Source organism: Typopeltis vanoorti, chromosome 10, assembly GCF_054136105.1.
Source record: "Typopeltis vanoorti isolate ZY-2024b chromosome 10, IOZ_Tvanoo_1.0, whole genome shotgun sequence".
In the NCBI taxonomy this organism is placed as follows: Eukaryota; Metazoa; Arthropoda; class Arachnida; order Uropygi; family Thelyphonidae; genus Typopeltis; species Typopeltis vanoorti.
Genome location: NC_143558.1, coordinates 62,501,612 through 62,521,556, shown reverse-complemented (window position 1 = coordinate 62,521,556; position 19,945 = coordinate 62,501,612). Strand labels below are relative to the sequence as shown.

The 19,945-nt window shown below is 35.7% G+C and overlaps 1 protein-coding gene across 1 annotated transcript in view; it reads right to left on the bottom strand.

The window, feature by feature from the left end:
* The window catches only part of Ero1L (endoplasmic reticulum oxidoreductin-1-like protein), a 252,075-nt gene that overhangs the window by 64,088 nt on the left and 168,042 nt on the right, over nucleotides 1-19,945 (bottom strand). Inside the window, exon 10 of the mRNA XM_090399137.1 lies at nucleotides 13,584-13,830. Within this exon, the coding sequence (XP_090255263.1) occupies nucleotides 13,584-13,830 (247 nt within the window). The remainder of the gene's footprint in view (nucleotides 1-13,583; nucleotides 13,831-19,945) is intronic.

Sequence of the window (19,945 nt, the reverse complement as noted above, 5' to 3'; positions counted from 1 at the left end):
ACTGTTACAGCACCCAAAAATAAATCTGGGTCTGGCATTATTCTTTTCCTCCAATTCATACAGAGATACCAAGGCAAATTGCCTCTTAACCATACCAGAATCTGAGCACCATATACTTCCTGTGGTTTTTCAGCAAAATTACATCAAAATAATACTAAATAACTTAGACAGTAAAAAGTTTTGATTCCAATATCTCTGCAATTGTACTCAAGCACTGTACTCCAGAACTAACATCTGTCTCACATCATCTCTATAATCTTTTATACTTAGCTGGTACATGGAAGCAATCATATACCTAGCCAATTCAAAGAAAGGGAGATAGAAGTCTACCATCAAACTAACAATCAACTGCCATCACCTCAGCCCTCTCCACAATAATGGAGAAAGTACCAACAGTCAACTTCTCCACTACAAAGAGTGGCCACCAATTAATCAGTGACCACCAGTAGGGATTCCACCATTCAAGATCCACAGCTGACCTCTTAGCCTACATCACCCACTACTGGACACATACTATGGAAAGGTTCAGAGAAAAATGATGTAGCACTTGACATTTCCAGAGCTTTCATTCATCTAGAATTGAGGCCTGCTAAACAAATTGCCATCCTTTGGTCCACATGCCTCCCTCTATAATTGGGTAGTTAGCCTGATCTTTGGTCATTCATTGACCATCACCGTGGATGGTTTCCTCTTCCAAGTTTCACTGCCAATGCACGAGTACCTCAGAGCTCTTTATCACCTACCATCTTTCTCTTGTACATACACTCTCTGTCCAAAAAGAAACCGAACTTTTCGAAAATAGAAGAAACTAGTGGCGCCACCTGTTGTATCTTTTTGGTATCAAAAGCGGCAACCTTCATTAGTGTTGTGTCAACTGTCTATGACATTTGTTTCATTAGAAGCAGAGTTACAGTACCAAGAGTGACAGTGTGTTTTGACGAACAGTCAAAACAGAGAACTGTGATTGACTTTTGTGTTAAACTTGGTAAAAGTTTTACGAAATGCATCAAATGCTTGAAAAAGCATACGGACATAAATGCTTATATGTACTCAAGTTTATGAGTGGTTTAAGCAATTTCAAAGTGGTCGTGAGACTACTAAGGACAACGAAAAGCAGAGCCATCCAAAAAACTGGACTGAGCAAAGTACATCCAAAAAGTGCACGATTTCATCAAAGAAAACCCCAAATTGTCCATGAGATTGATTGAAGATGAACTGGGGATTCCAAAATCAACTGTGCATAACATTTTTTGACCGAGAGGTTGGCCTTTCGTAAATTGAATTCGCGATGTTCCTCACAAGTTGATTGACGACCAAAAAATGTATCGAATTGAACACTGCAAGGACCTCATTAAAACATAACAAAACATGGTGCTTTGAGTATTAACCCGAAACAAAGTGCCAGAATGCTGAGTGGTGACCACCAGAAGAGTGGCATCCGAAAAAGTCGCTTGGAGAAGTCAAAAGTAAAGACAATGCTGATTTGTTTCTACGATTCCAAGGGTATTATCCACAGAGAATTCGTTCTGTGTCCAAACAGTCAATGGTGAGTTTTATCTCGAAGTTTTGAAGCAATCGATAGCAAGAATTCATCACGTACAGCATGAATATCGTGATGAAGGCAGCTGGTCACTTTTGCACGATAATGCACCATCTCATCGTTCGAACATTGTGAGACAGTTTTTGAGCAAAAACCAAGTTTGTGTGTTGGATCACTTGCCGTATTCACCTGATTTAGCACCTGTGACTTCTTTCTCTTCCCCTGACTTCATTTGCCGATGAAAGGAAAGCGATACAACACCATTGAAAATGTTCAAGCGCAGTAACCACGACCCTCAACAGTATCCCAAAAACCAATATAAAAAACTCATTTAACGAATTAATTGACCATGCCAAATGCTGTAGTGAAGCTGAGGAGTATATTGATTAAAATAAATTATTTGAATAATTGGCCTGTGTTTTATTTTCTATGAAAAGTTTGGTTTCTTTTTGGACAGATGGTGTAAATTACCTACTCTTGATCACCTAATCCCATTCACAGTTTTGATGATGGAAGTACTCTCTATTCATCCTAGTCATTAGACAAACATCCTCCTCAGACATCCCAAGCTTCAATTTTGCCTTCTACAAATAACAACAAACTATAAAAATGGTGGAAAACTCACATTGAAGCATATTTATCTGTAGAATTTTTGCCTAAGTTTCATAGGCATCGTCAGTACAGAATTACAGGACAGCAATCAAACTCTAGAAAGCACCATCTTAGTAGCCAATGTAAACACAACTAAAAAGATCAATATTTTCCTAACTGGGAGAGAGAAATATATATAAGTTAGGAAAGATTAGAATATTTAAGAAGTACTATCTCTCACAAAAGAGATGGACAAACGCCATCCATATCTAATTAAGTTAGAATAATGGAGTCATGTTTCACATGGGGAAATGACTTTTTTGAAAGATGCTTCTTCCAGTGAACTATGTTTAGTGAAGATTGTTTGCTCAGCAAGTCCAGACTATTCGGGCTCATTATATTTAACATAAGACATATATTCTTCAAGACAAATGAAAGCAGATCTTCCAGTCTGTCCAAAATAAAAAGACACAAGAACAAGAAATCTGGTAGACACCTGAAAAACCAAGAGGAAGACACTATATCCTTAGATGTGAGAAAAGTGGAGATTTTCTTGACAGAAGAAAGCAATAAAAATATTCAATGGTTTTAAAATTTTTGCTATGCATTTAGAAATGCCCTGCATGCTTATATAACGCCCCCCCCCCCCCCTTGCAGTTAAGAAAATACTGCTGATCATCTCTTTTCACTTCAAATTCAAACATACCAAACCTGATTCTCTTCTTTTTTTATTCTATCTATCTATCTATCCCTGTCCTACAGGAAGTATTCCTAAACATCTAAAACCTGCAATTCTTCAGGAAAAATGTCAGAACTTCCCAAATTCTCACCTGCACCCCATGCATGGCATTAATATGCTCATAAAGTTCTCCAACCTCTTCTGTATTGGATTAATATAAAAAATAAATAATAAATAAAAGCTTTACAATAGCTACACTGAATTATTCAGAAGATATGGTCAGAAGATTCAATTATGAAGAATGTGAGAATTAAGAGGAATTTCCTTGCTGATTGTTCTTAAGGAAGCTTTATATAAAATAAAGCTGTGGGAACAATAAATTGTATTCATGCTAAATTAGGAGTGGTCAGCATCAGATTTTACTTTAGGACAAATAATTGAGAAAACATGCAAATTTAACATGGATCAGTATTTAGATTTCAAAATGTGAAAAGGCACATAAGATGTCATGAGAAAAGATTCGAGTTACAGTTATGTGGTGCAAACAGAATATTATTCAGAGCAATAAATAGCTTACGAACTTGACTTATAAGTCAAACCGTTGGAAATGAAGGGAATAAAGGAAGAACAGTCTCATATCAAGGGTTCATGCTATCTCCAATGTAATTTGTCATATGTCAAATTCATGTATAATTTTTTTTTTCCCACCAGAGGTCAGGCCAACAATTGTTGTAGCGGTTGGTCAGTAACTTTAACAAACCAGTTTGATTGTCGTGTAGCTTGTTTTCTGTGTATAGTTGTATACTCCAGAAGATGACCTTGACATAAAGGTCAAAACGTCGAATGTAGATTTTAGTTATATTAAACTAAAGTTTTTATTCAAACACGGTAGTTGTCTCCATAATTTTCAAAAATGCATTTGGATCACTGTGTAAGCTTAAAAGAAAAGAAACAGTATACATTTGTATACCAGAATGGTTTAAGTTTTTCTTTTCAGGTGTAAGTGGTGATTGCACTCTTATATGTAAGAACACAAATTTGAATATGGGATATTATTATAAAAATAAGTTAACTTAAGAATTGAACAGATTGAGTGAGACAATAAATTCAAAATTAATATCGTCATACAAACAAATAACATAATTGAAAATGATGGTATTTCATGAGTGTAACAGTGTGTAAAATGTTTGTTTTGCAAACACTTATATACAAATCTGCATTATAACTCATTATGTAAACAGAAAGAACCTTGCTGAACCCAAGAAATTATTGAAGGGGTTTTTACAAGATTAATATAGAGGAAATTTTTCAGAACAGGTCTGGTGGTGGTGGAAGAACTAGTGGACTTTTTTGGAAACTGAGCAAAAGTGTTGTTAAGCAAGGGTGTTAGAACTAGATTTTCTGCTTGGAGGGTGGTGAATGAGTGGAGTAGGTTGCCAGTCTGTTGTGGGTGCCGCAATCGTGAATGATTTCAAAGCAAAGTATGATAGGACAGTGCTTGGCATGATGTTTAGGGTCTCCCTCAATGAATCTAAGGACTCCCTGGAGTAGCCTGTAATAATAATCAGTTGTTGTATTAGAAGCAATATTGAGGAGGAGGAAGGTTAAAAGTGGGGAGTTCATAGGATTCAGTACTCAAAACTGTTATTGTTCAACATCTATATTAACGATATTGTCGCTTGATTGCAAGGAGATATTCAGCTGTCTGCAGATGGTGCAAAACTTGGAAGAGTTATTATTAATAATACTGGTGTTGCAATTCATGAGGATTTCAATAACCTGAAAAGGTGGACAAAAGAATTGCAATATTATTTTAATAGAAGTAAATTTAAGGTCATTATGACATTACATTATAACAAAAGATTCTGGGATTTCAGATTATTGGTTATGACTGAAGGTATGTAATCTGCATATTCTAAGCTAATAATGGTACAGATACCTTATGTAAAATTATTAATATTATTACATAACACCTCCAGAAAGTCCAAAGACTCATCGAGGGAGGGTACCTACTTTACAACTCTGTCTCCACCACTCGCAACTACCTTCATCATTTACACCAACGCCATCTACTGCCAACCACTAGTATTTTTCACAGACAAACATCTGTGCCCATGGCAGAATTCGAACATTTTGGCTGAAGAGCGGATATGCTAACCACTCGGCCAACCAAGCCAGTATTATTTCTGAGCATAAAATTTTTTTTGTCCACATTTCATAAGTGTGCTCAGTCTGAAACAAACAGAATAGTATCACATGCACACATGAGGAAAAAAAAACAATGTGACATGACACTGATGTTTTAAGTAAGGCAACAATAGACTATTACCCAAATCCAAATAACAATTAGTAATCACAAGGCAGAGCCAAAGAGTACTATTTCCAATAAGGGAAATAAACACAGATCACTAAGACCTCCTGACATTTCCCTCTCTGTCCCAGATGGCCACTGGAGAGATGTTTCATATTATAAAATAAGGGAAAGAAACAAGAACAAGAGGCCATCCCTGGGAGTTGCAAAAGAAATAGGAAACAAGAATGTAAGAAATGGCTCTTTCTGCATGGAATGCATTTTCTGTAATGAATGAGTTTAAGGACTTGTGTGATTACTCTGTTATGTAAGGTGGACTAGCTTCCTACAGTTAGTCTTATAACTCAATGGATATCTTGAATAAAATTATTCAAAAAAACAAAAATGTTAAGTGCAAGATGAGAAACATTATTACTCAATGTTCTGACCTCCATATTCAGATTTCTTGTATGTAGCATAGATATATATGCTATATACAATAAACAGCCTCTTGTTTTCATTCTTAATTTATCCAAACACAAATGAACAACTTTACAATGTGAAATAGCTTCACAACACTAGACCACTTGTATCTAGAAAGCAGTCGACTCCAGACAAACACTGACAGTATTGTATTATATTAATCTGGTGAGGTGACTTTCATCATAACGAATGGCATTATACAAATGCACAAGAAGAGAGTGCTGGACATTATTAGGAGATACAGAGGACAACATGAAATAGCCTTTTCATTAAAATATTTCAAGCAGAACCTTTTGTTTGCTCATGCCTGGATGAACAAGAATGAAACAAAACTAACTGCTTGTCCAATATAATTTATTTTTCACCCAGAGGGAAAAACTTCAAAAACAAGTATAACTAACTACAGTTTTTATAATAAACTACAGTATTTTAAATTTTATTAACCATTACAAAACAATAACAACTATAGTAAGTAACTTAAAAGACACGTCACATTTAACACTAAAAGAAAGACTACTCACAATTCAGAGAATGAGTGCACAGCAAAGCAGTATATGTTAAAATGCAAGACCACAGTTCTTATCAAATTAACTGGTTGTCCTTTCTTAAGAAATGCAGATATAGCAACCTAGTCTGAACTATATTTAAATGCACTTTCAACATATTAAAAACATTCAAGTTTAGGGAACAAAAACTCTAGATAAAAATGGAAATAAGATAATATTTATAAAAATGAAAAAAAAAAAAAAAAAAAAGATTTTGATAGGGTTAGATTAGCAGTGTGATTAATATGGACATTTATGGAACTATGATAAATTTAATGGATGGTTTTAAGGAATTTCTTTTCTTCTTCCAACTTTCTTTAGAATTAGAAGAAAAGAAATTCCATCTCTGTAACTACATGAATGAACAGTTTTACAGTGTTACAGAGATGGAATGCAAGGGGTATAGTATTTTCAGGAAGAAATAGAGAAAACAGAAAAGAAGAAGGGTACTGCCGATGATAACAACGAATAGAAGACAAAAGAACAGGAGATCACCATGATGATAGAGATATGCAAGATAGTTTAGGCAATCTGGAGTGAGATAGAAGCCAATAGGATAAAATATACAGTTTGGTACTGCTACAGTCCAGGAGAGAGAACAAGGGAAGATGTGGAAGACATACATCAGCAAAGTAATTATGGAGGACTTCAAATGATATGTGGCATGAAAGAAACAGAATTTATTCACTTCATCATCAATAGTGGTTCTACCAGGAATGCAAGCACCCACAAACTTTCAAGTATTTTTGGATTTTGTAACCATAATTCTAAGATACTGGTTAAGTCCTATGTTCCTAAGTATAGTTTGTATGTAAATTGTGTGTGTGTTATGGCTGGTTTATCTGATTGCAGGATGAACCCCCCCCCCTGCTACCTCTGTATGAAACTGGCTAATTCACCTTCTACTAAGAAGCCCTGATCAACATTTTTCTCCATTCTAGATGGGATTTGAACCCGAAGAGCATTGTCAAAACTAACTAAACTACATGGGCTCCAATTTATCCACCTACTACGAGATAATTATTTGAAACAGCATGTGATGGAATGAACCTCTGGGTTTGAGAGTGCTGGATCTGGTCAATAAGATCAAAAGATCCATCTAAAACCGAAGTAGCCACATTTCCTCTGAATCAGAATAGTGACCATGCCGTGTTTGTTTGGAAGGCTGCCAAGCAAAGAATTTTCAGTTAAGAGGGAGATAAAGAGGCAGGTGATTATAACATGTTTTGGAGACACTTGAAGCAGTGTCATGGCAAAAGTATCTGAAAGGGAATGTTAGCAGAACATAGATGTTGGGGGTGTTTGAGAAAGGTAATATCAAATTATATATCCAATGTCAGTAAGATAAATCAGATATGAGTTAATTGGATGGATTAGGGTTACCATATTCTAAAATGCTGACACCACATCGCCTGACCAACTCGTTCCGGACACAAACATCTAACACAAAAATAAATACATATGTTTGAAATCTTTACCTTTGTAAGCTTTTCATTAATTAGATGCGATGAGTATGTTTATTAGAACACACAAAAATATGAGATTTTAAGTGTCATAAGTCTTATGAAACAAGAGTAGGCCTACATGAAAAAGAATTAGACTTATCACACTACATACATTACTTTGCAGCCCATGCATATTTTTCACTAGACCTAATTTTCTTTAGCAGTTCTTTGTTTCAACACAAATAGTCGATCAAATTTTTACATGTAAAATGTCTGTAATTAAATTTAACTATAGCAAGTCCTTTCACAGATTCTATGGTAAGTCTATTTCTTTCCTTGGTCCACTGAGCTTGTATTAATGAAAAGAGCCTTTCAACACTGACACTGTTACCTGGAATTGCAAACAGAAACTGAGCCATCTTTACAATTTCATTGTACTGTTATTCACTCTTGCAGAATTCAATGTAGTCGCACCACTTTTTCTAACTTGACACTTCTTTTCCAACATATCTCTTCAAGTTAGAAAATTGGTCAAAACATTTGCTGTCATCAACTTGCACACCTCGCTCCATCAAGAAGTGTATACATCTTCTACACTTTCCCAGGAGAGTTCTTTAATGAATTTTCCTGTTTTAAGTGGCTAGGTCTTAAAGAACTCTACTGGGAAAGTGTAGATGTATACACTTCTTGATGGAGCAAGGTGTGCAAGTTGATGACAGCAAATGTTTTGACCAATTTTCCAACTTGAAGAATTTTCTAACTAAACACCTTACATAGTGTTTTCACAGCTAAAAATCAGAATCAGCTAACGCCTTTTTATTCCCGTATACGGGAGTAGGCGAGGCCATTTTGCCCTATCTAACTTTTGGAGACTGAGTGGGCAGTTCAATCTCCACTGGTACCCAATCAGAGACAGATGGCCCAAGGCTATCACTAATTAAGCGGTACGCAGTGAAGAGAGACGGCTCAAATGTGCCGCCATCTCGTGGTCCCTAACCCTAACACAATATATTTAATGTCTGAAATAATGTGGGTTCTACGGTCGATTTTCTTGAGTTTACAGGACGAAAAACCCGAGTTTCCGGGAGGAAAAACCCGCTTGCCCGTGCCAGAGATCGACTAACTCGGGAAAACCGGTCGAAAAAAGGCTTAGAAAAATTTCCTCTAGTCGCTGACTAGACTCGAAACCAAGTCTTCCTTCGTGCGGCCAAGCGCGGCGGTGTGCAAACGCCACATCCGCTGAGCCACACAGGCTTTAGTGTTTTCTAGTGTTTTCACATTACACCAAAACTTTTTTACTCCAGATTTGAAGCCATCACTTTTTATTTTCTTCAACATGTCCTTTGCTTTCCATGGTATGAAATGTTCATTTTTCCTTTCCTGAAGGAGATCATTTAATGAAGATAGTATTTCCATTACATCAATAAGGGAATTGTCTTCTTTCTCTAGCCTGCTAATATGTGAATGGAACACACCAATTAGAGACTGCAGATGCCATAGATAGATTTCATTGAAAGGGTCTTCAAAAAAGTTCTTTATTACAGCTGGTGGTCTATTTTGAGATAAAAAGAATGATTTAAGAGCTGGATACATTTCAATTAGTCTTTGAACAGCAGGATACAAGGATAGCCATCGTGTTTTACTGCGATTTAAAAGTTGCTGGTATTCTATATCCACAAACTCAAAGAACTCCTTGAGAGATTCCACATAGACAGTGTATATTGAAAAATAATTATATATTTTAACTATTAAAGTTTGTAGGTCAATGTCAAGCAGGTCTGTACCATGTTGGGTGCAATTATTAAGGATGTGTGCAGGGCATCCCACTCCTACCAATGATTGGTTACCCATCCTCTTCAAGTTGGCAAATACATTATTGCTTTGACCTCTTGCAAGACCCACAAACATGGTATTGCAATTATCACTCCCAAAAGAACACATTTATTTTAAAGTACCAAATTGTTTAGTGTTTCACTGACATAAGTTGAAATGGTATCTGCAGTTTCATTTGGTTTGCTCTCAACATTCACTACTTTAATCTGCAAACCTCCATTCTTGTAGTCAAAATATTGAATAAGTATAGGAAATACTTTCACATTACCATAGTTACTAGCATCTACTGAAACACCTATAAAGGGAATATCTGCCATGGATTTGATTATAGTTACTATCGAAATGGGGAGCAAGAACAGAATTTACAACGGCTTGTGTTTTTGTGTGACCACTCAACACTTTGGTTGCAATTTTTGAATCGCTGAAAATTTGTTTCAACAATCCAGGAGCACAGACCATGGAATTGTAACTGTTGTGATAAACAACAGTATGATATGCAAGGGCCCCCTTCAGCAGCACTTACACTGTCTTCCAATTCTGAATTTGGAAGACAGTAAGTGCTGTAATCACTTGCTTTTCTGTTTTTGCATGTAGTTCCAAGTCTCTTATCCCATGTTCTGCAACCGAAACATATGTACCAGGACTGCATACAATACATTCAGCCTTCCATGGCTCGCTTCCAGGGCGAAAACATGGAAATTTTCCGCTGTGATAATCACTGAAGGAGCACTTTCTTTTAGCTTTAGACATCCTCCAGATAATCTGAAATAAATATAAGTAAGATGATATAAAATTATATCGTAATGTTTAGGTAGGCCTACATAGCGGTTATGTCATAACCTAAAATGTGGTATATATTTAATTCTAATATAATTTGATAATTTAATATCTTACTTACTTGGTAAGGTCATTAATACCAATTAAGAACGAACAAAACTAAGGATGCATCTCGATTTCCACTTCAAACACAACCACTATCATAGCACTAAGAACGCAGTAACACCATTAACGTGAGGCCAGCGGCAGCGAGAAAAAGCAAAAGGTTGAAAAAAAAAAAAAAAAAACGAGTGCAGATACCTAAAAGTGCAATTCAATCCAATTATTCTATAACATAACCAACCTCCTGCATTCTTGTTTCAGCAACGTTACCAACACAGGAGAAATGCCTGGGAAAAAAATCTAAAATGCTCCCACAAAAATGCGGACAAAACGGAGGTTTTTCGAAAATGTATGCACACAGATATTTTCATTATCAAAATGCGGACATGTCCGCATAAATTCTGATGTATGGTAACCCTAGGATGGGTAGTATCAATAAGCAGGAACTAGAGGATATGAAAGGATAAAGGTGATCCTTGCAAACTCATAAGCAGTATATGGTACTGGCAAGAAAGGCGACCATCATGATGAGGAAAGCAAAATCAGATTATGAGAAGAAATTAGCTGGGCATGCAAAAGGAAATCCAGAGTCCTTTCATTATGTGTCAAGTAAAATCAAGAATAACTATGGAAGGATAACTTTAACTAGCACAGATGGAAGTGAGGTGATAAAAGTAGACAAAATATTTAAGTTAATGAGAGACTACTTTGCAAAGTCAATTATCCAAGTGAGAATATTGCTGTGACAAATGTCACAATTGATGTGGGAATAAAGTTGATGAATTGGTAGCACTAAGGTACTGCAGAATCTCAATATAAATATGGAAACAGGATTAGATGGGATATCAGCTTGCACATGAGAATGTTCAAATGAATCAGCATCACCTCTGACTAGTTTTTTTAACTTATGTTTCAGCTCTGGTAAAGTCCCAAGAGAGTAGGAGTCCAAAATAATTCTGTTGCATAAAGGAAGCTTCGAGACTGAGGTAGCAAATTACAGACAAAATGAGAGTTGTGGTGAAGGTATTGGAAAAGTTGCTTGAAGAAAGAATACAGAAATGGATGGCTAAGAACATTATACACTATGGTGGGCAGCATAGATTTAAGAAGAACAGGTCATGCCTTAGTAATTTATTCATTTTTTTATAACAGAGGAACAGGCTGAGTTAGATGAAGGGAATGGGTATACCATGGTATTGCTGAACTTTGCAAAAGGCATTTGACAGGATACCACATGGAACATTTATACAAATTGGAACAAACAGAGATAAATATGAAGCTGGTGATGGATACAAAAGTGGCTGATAGGTACATACAAATAGTATATGGAAGAGAAAAATTCAAGAGAAGCAGATGACCACTGCTATTTGTACATAAATTAAAAAAAGGAAGGTATTTGAAGGAAAATATTCAGGTGTTTGCTGATGACGCAAAATTAGGTAGTCTACTACTTAAAGAAATGTAGAGAGCTTGCAGAATGAGTGAAATATACAGATACCATGGGCAAAGGTACTTAACAGATTCCAGTTTAATGTGGGAAAAGTAAACTTAAGCATTTTGAATGAAAAAAAATTATAAGTTGTGTACTACACTGATGGAACTGTAATCCAAGAACCTGATGAGGATAGGGATTTGGGGAGAGGAGGGGATGATGGTGGATAGCGAATTGAGGTTTGGAAGATACATTGCAAAAGTGGTCAAGGTATTATCTCATAGGATTACTTGCTTACTGAAGAAGACACTGCAAAGCAGAGATAACTAAATTATCATTCCACTTGAAAACTTTGTTAAGGACACATCTGGATTACTAAAAGATCTAGTCACCTGATTTTCTTGGAGATGAGGTGTGGTTATATCGAGGATCTAGAGACAAATGACAAACATGGTAAACAGTCTGTGACATGCTCCCTACAAAGGACATACTGAAGGTCTGTGGGTTGCAAAAGGTGGTTGATAGGCATATCAACCACCTTTTGCAAAGGAGGGGGGGGGGTATGATAGAAAAATTTAAGTTACTAAAAGAGTCATAAGAGTGATAGAAGGAAATTGAGCACTTGGTTGGTGGAAGCCAAACAAGAGATATCTCTCAAAATTACATAAAAGTATAGTTAGCAAGGGTGTCAGAATTTGAATTTTTGCATGTAGTGTGGTAAAGGAGCAAAACTGATTGCCACTGTTATGAGTAATTTGTTGATGAATGCATTCAAGGAGAGGTACAATAGTATGGATCTGCTGTGATAAATATTTAGACTAAATGGAGGATCCATGCAATAATATTATTGCATGAGATCAACAGCTAATCAACATAACTTACATTTTAAAGGAGTAGATCAATAAATATCTGTTCACTGAACCAATGGACTTGCCGAGAAAACATTCAATAAAGAAATAATTTTGTCTTTTTTTTTTTTTGGAAGATTAAAAAAAAAAAAATCTTTTAGGATAATTTCTAGGCCTGGTATTGAAGGGTTTTAGGAGAACATGTGCTTTTAGACTAGCTAAAAGCACATGGAAGATTTAAGCAACCAAATAGACCATGTAATGATAAGCAGCAGGTAAAAGACATAAGAAACATCAATACCTATAGATGAATGATGCAGTTGCTGATTGTTACTTAATAACAACACATTTCAAGCTAAAACATGTGAAATGGAGAAATGTTAACAGAAATAGAAATACTAATGAATACAATATCAAAAAGTACAAAAATGTAAAGGTGTAAGGCCTCATGCAGAAAATACAATATTCAGTTTCTCTTATCACTGAGAGAAACAGAAAACAAATGGGCCCAGATCAAAAATATTACTTGTTGTGCATAAGAAACTTCAATTTACAAGCAGCAGAAAGAAACACAACGAGAGAAGGTTAAAAGTAGCATAAGATATATTCAGGAACTCTAAAATTATCCCCAAAATTTCATTAAGACTGATTCAGCCATTTCTGTGTGATGCTAAAACAAAAAAGATATTTTAAAATTTATTTATATAGATTGACTGCTGGCATGAGTGGACAAGTGTTTATAATGTATTAACTTACTAATAATAGGCTGTTGAAATCCCACTGTAGCATGGAGGCTTCCTGTGAGTGTAAGTGATTGTCTTATATGAGACTGCCACTCTGCTGATTGGCCAGTAGTAGTTAGAAAGAGCACCAGATATTGGTCTCTAGATAGGTTCCCAGATTATCTAACCCTTAACAAATTCAAAATAGTTAAGTGCTATAAATTTCCTACCCTTTATGGGTAGAAGTGACATTATAAAAATGCATTTAATATGAAACAGTATGCTTCTGTACTTACTTTATAATTTGTAATAGCTCTTTAACTGCATTTCTCACTTCATTATCATCATCATCATTTCCAGTATAAAACATTTCTTTTTCAAGATATGGTGCAGCTTTTGCTAAGGCTTTTAGTTCCAGAAGATAAACAAAATATAAATTTTTCAACCAAAGTAGACTTTCACCAGTTGTAAAAGCAGGATCAAATCTGCGCTTAAATTCTTGGATATTCATATTCCATTCACCTGGTCCAAAATCTGTTTTAGCTGGGGGGGGGGGGGGGGGAAGTATTTTAATGTCATTCATTTCTTAGTATCTATGATAATGTATTATTTTCATTAGCTTAAAATAAAAATGCAATGAAACAATGAAATGAAAAATATAATGGTAAAGAGTTACAAAAAAAAATTCAATCTAATTCCACTAAATGAAATACTATGGTAATTTCAACAACAGGAATTTTTTGCATTTATAATCATTGTATAAGGAAAGCACTAAACATAACTTAAAGTAGGCATAATATATCATCAAAATGCATTAGACTATACCACTAATTACCTGAGTACAGGGATATTAGAATGGAAGGAGGAAACATGGTGAAAGGAAATGGAATTTAAAAAGCAACTATGAGATAATCAATAGTCCATTCCTAATCAGTAGTCATTGCCATCAACAGCATGTCATAGGAAGGACCTAAAGTTTGAGTCTTGGATTCTGTGATAGCATCATAGAATTTGTCCATAATAAAGAAAACACTTTGCCTCTGATTGGAGAGTAAGTGATTGTGCAATCTTGTGAATTAGAGAAAATTCCACATGCTTAGTTACCTGGAAGCATGTGGAATTTTCCATTAAGAAGGGGGAATATGTATACCCCACAGAGAAGATAATTATAAAAAATAATTAAGAAGCAGCTTATAGTAGTTCCATGACAAACTGCACAGGAAGGGATGTCAGCAGGGCATGAGAAATAGTCAAAGGGTATTTGAAGAAATTAGTATTAGACTGAATACTCAAGGTTAGTGAGATAAATGAGATCAGAGTTGAATAGATGAGTATCATCACCAAACAGCAGTTACAAAATGTTTGGAAGGAATATAATGAGAAGTGTGATCAGCGCACACACGTGAGTGCACCCACCCACCCACACAGTATAAAACACAGGCATGAAGATGACCAGCATGGTAATGCAAAATCAGTTTATGAAAAGAAGTTAACTAAGTCAAATAAAGGAAATCCCATATAGTTCTTTCATTATGCATCAAGAAAAAGAAGAATGACTGCAGATAGACAACTTTAATGAATACATATCATTAAGTGGCAAGAGAAGCAGAAGAAACAGTTAAATTACTGAGTGATCAAATTGGCAAGGACATATATCAACCAGGTGGAAATAATGCAGTGCCTGACACGTGAGGGGAATTGATGTTAAAAAGAGGTAAATAAACTGGAGGTGCATAGCATGCTACACATTCTCTATGTGAATACAACCATGCAAGTACAAAAGAATTAGGTGTGTCCCTGACCAGGCTGGTCACGTTCTCAGCTCTGAAAGAGTCAAAGAGAGCAGAAAAGCAGACAAAATAGTTCCATTACATTAAGGAGATTCCTGATGTGGCAAACCATAAACCGATGAGTATTTGGAGTGATGATTAAGATAGTAGGAAAGTTGGTTAAGGAAAGAATTCAACAATGGGTAGATAGAAATATGGGATTGGAAAAGAACAGTTTCATGATGGTCTGTTTTGAAATAGTAATTTACCCAATTTCTCTAATAAAGTGAGAACTGAATTAGATAAAGGAAATGGCTATGACATAATGCTGTTGGACTTTGCAAAGGAATTTGACAGGGTACCACACAGAACTGTATTGCATCAAATAGAGTTTGGGAAGTGGCAACATGTATAACAGGAACTGATGAACAGATGGCAATATATGGAAGAACATAATCCAGGAGACCAAAATGGGTATGCCACAGGGCTCTTGAGCCAATGGTATTTAATTTGATCATTAAAAATGTAGGAACTGATTTGAGAAGGAATATCCAGTTGTTTGATGATCCAAAACTGAGATGTGTAGCAGTTAATAAAGGTAATAGAGATCTACAGGATGACTTAGCCTGTTTATGTGGGCAAATGATATGGTTACAGTCATAAAACCATGAAAGATTATATGCTAAATTTGAGACTATACTGCACTAAACTGATAAAACTCACCATCATCAAATTCCTGACATGTACCCTCAAGAGGTATACAGGATATGATAGTACTACATGAAAAATTTATATCACCACTAACTTCCTATCTACAATTTTCCTACAGGTCAATCTAATATCCTGTCAAGACTCCAACATTATCAGATTTATATTTCTGTCTTCTAAGGCACTTTTTACTGTATCAATCCACCTATATCTTGGTCTTCTTCTGGGTCTTTTTCCTGCCAAACTAGCAAATAACACTTGTTTTGCTAATCTTTCCTCTCCCATTCTGTTTAAATGACCATACCACTTGAGATTAGCTCTGCTAACACATTCCTGGATGCTAACAACGTCAATTTCTTTCCTAATATACTCATTTTTAATATGATATTGCCATTGATGCCATCTGTTCACGCCTCTAATCTTTCTCGGGACTCTTATATCTGCGGTCTCTAGTCTTTGGTCAAGTGTTTTATTTCTAGCTCTCAGATCTGCAAGTTAAAATTGATTTGAACACTGTCTTGTATACAGCTAATTTAGTATTTTGGCTAATTTCTCTCTTATTCCATATAAATTTATTCACTTGACTTCCTACCATATCAGCTTTGTTGATTCTATTGTCTATTTCCATATTTAATTTACCATCTTCACTAAAAATCGTGCCTAAGTAACTGAAATGTTTTGAAACTGATAAAACTGGATATGGATTGTAAGTTGAAGTTCTGAGGACATACTGCAGACTTGGACAAAATAACTCAAAGAGTCACCTGAATGTTGAATATATACACTGACAGTGATAAGGAAGTTATTATCCATATTTATAAAGCAGTGATAACGATTATGTCTGGACTAATTGTGCACAAATTTGATCACCACTGTTTTTTGAGAAATGAGGAAGGGGTGAAAGAGAACCAAAAAAAAAAGTCAATTAAGATAGTGTTAAATCAGTGGAACTCTCCTTAATAAAATAGACTCACCAACAATTTCAATGATAGGCAGAACAAAGGTGATATGATAGAGATAAATTACAAATAATTTCAAAAGACTGATAAAGAGGATATTTTTCAATACATGACAAGAAAGGGAGGGGTGAAAAACAAGGGGAGGGGTCATCCTTGAAAGTTACTAAAGAGGGGATTTAAGAGTGTGAGGACTAGATATTACACTTTGAAAGTGGTAAAGAGTGGAAAAGCAATTATTAGTGCTCTGTCAGTTAATACATTCAAGGGAGAGGTATAAAATGTTTTGGGAGCCAAGCCATGAGTGTTATTTTAACTGAAATACTGCACCCTGAGAGTATACAATTCATCTCTTATGAGTAACACTCCACCAGCACGTTTACCTTCTCTATCCTGCGGAAATGTGCTATACCCTTTGATTTCTATCCTGTTAGAACATCTCCTCACTAAACCAAGTTTCACCATTACCAACAACCTTTGGAGAGACTCAGTAAATCAATGCCACAAACTTATTCCCTTCATTCCTAATGCTTCTAACATTTGTATACAGAAAAAAACCAGTGTATTATGTGAGTGTTATTTTAACTGAAATACTCCACCCTGAGAGTATACAATTCATCTCTTATGAGTAACACTCTACCACCACGTTTTGATGGTGGAGTGTTAATCTTTCATTCCTTCCATCTTCTTCTTATAGCTATTATTACTCGACTCATACTTCACCTAGCTCTGTAATATAGTGTATATCCCCTCATTTCTCAACCCCCACGAGGCCATCCCTGCAACATTCTACCTGTGCAATTCTAGTTTCCCTGTCCCGACACACTCGCTTGTCTAGAAAGCAACAATCTCTCCAAACAAGGCATCTCTTGTATATAGCTCCCTTCTATTTTGCACATTCTCGCTATCATTTCATTCATTCATCACTGCTCTTCTCCTGCACTCTGTATTATCATACCTGGGCAACACGTTCACTATCCTTCTGGATATATTTCTGTTGCACTATGTCTAACATCAACCTCAAATCTCGTGCTACACGATTCATATTACCTTTCAGGTCATTCATCCCTACTATTTATTATCATAATTTAGGTCACACCTACTTTCATCCCTCATCACTGCCATTGCCACACTATCATCCCACAAAACAAGCACTCCTCTGGGCACATCTTGAATCATTGAATCTCCATAGACAGTCTGAATAGATTCATTCATCCTTTTCTCACTGGCATCCCTGACTCATACAGCTCTCTCTCTCTCTTTCCCCTCACTCTTCCTCCAACCTCTCTCTCTTCTTTGCTTCCACACACCCTCATCTTTCTGCAATTTCCTCTCTTCTTCTAATCTCACCTTCCTCTCTGATGCTGTTCTCTTACACTAGCCAACCTCTCTATCCTCCCAGGATCTTCATTCACCCTCAACTCAGTTTTCATTCCTTCCATCTTCCTCAGCAGTTCTATTTCTCTCTCTAAACATTCTGCTTTCAATTGCCATTCACACACAATCATGACCATCAGACAAACTATTGCCATCAACCACCCAAAGTTAAATCTATATGTAGGTTTTTAACATTCTCTCCAACCTCCAACACATTACTGGTATCCATAAACTGAAAATTGCCCATTTCAGAAGCACTATCTCTGCCATCACTAAATCCTGAGATCGAGACACTCGCATCTCCCACTGGCTGCATTCATGCACACGTACACATTCCCATCTCATACCTGCCACATTCTTAAACAACAAGACACCTACATACCACATGCCTAGCAAGCTACAAAATCTTCAACTAGGTTACGAATAACGTAGTCTTTAAATGGGGTAGGGCAAGGACTAGTACAGAAACTGGTGGCCACTATGCTGAATATAATTATTACATGTGGTGGAGACAATACTGAGATCGTAAAATCCTAACTAAATACCAAAACAAATACCAAACCATTATACAAAAAAATTATCAATTTGAATAGTGCAAACTTAAATACCATTATTATGTAAACAATCACATGTCTGGCAAAGAGATACCACATGTATTCAATAAAGTTATTTTGACACATTCATTCTTTCTTTCTTTTGCTTGCAGTATAAATAAAATTCTTTTATCTTTAGCCTACACAATTTTTTTTTTTATGTACTCCAACTTAGCTTTCTTAAACAATACATGTAACTTTTCTGGACTGTGCTTTATATATTTTGTAACTCCTCTCATCCTTATTCTCACAATATTTCTTCCAAATCTTATGTATCTGCTTAATAAGGCTGCACATTCATTTCACTTGCATCCTATTTGTTCTTATAACTTTAGGGATATTCAGATACTGCATCATTTAAGCATTTTTTCAAAGTTTTTCCATGCACTGCTAATATCCTTTCCATTCATATCCAGCTTTGTAGTTCAGCATATAACATGTGCTAATTGGAACATCCATACTTATATATATCACCCAGGTCAGTATATCAGTATAGCATGATCACTGTCACAAACTAGTGGCAAAACAGTTACATCCTTAACAAGACATCTTATGCAATGATCAAATCAAACACTATGGCCTTGAGAAAGTTGACTCATAACAGCTCGAGATATTCACCTTTATTCTTATTAAGAGTTTTCTCTACTATCCAATCCATGTTTGGATAATTTAGGTCACACATCTGAAATCACTAGTAGTACCCTTCACATCTCCTATCTCTTCTGTTGTTCCTAAAGATTATATGCTGTTTAAGCTCTATTCCAGTTACTTTCTCTGGTTCTATGAGCCATATTTTGCTAATACCAACAATCCCAAACCAGTTGAATGGAGCAGTAAACATGGAAGAACCTGTAGAACAGACAAAGCACTGAGATATGTCTATGAGATAATGGTTAAAGTGAGTCTTTGAGAAAAGGATCATGTATGAGCCAAAATGCTCTTCATTGGACAGTATCAAGAACTTTTAATCAGGTTTTAGGTGCACCACACCAGATGTCTTAGTAGCATTCTAAGCATGGGTGGATCTGTATCAGTTAGTAGTGAGGTAGTTTTTTAAGGCACTAGTTGCAAATGATCTTGAAGCTTGGGATGTCCAAGGACTACATAGTTTGTTGAAAGAATGGATACTATTGGGATAGACCACATAATCATGAGCTCACGGCTAAGTCATTGCTTTAATATTGATTTAATGATATTTTGATAATTAATAATTGTAGTGTTATTATGTATGACTGTGTGGTTGAATGTGTTTATT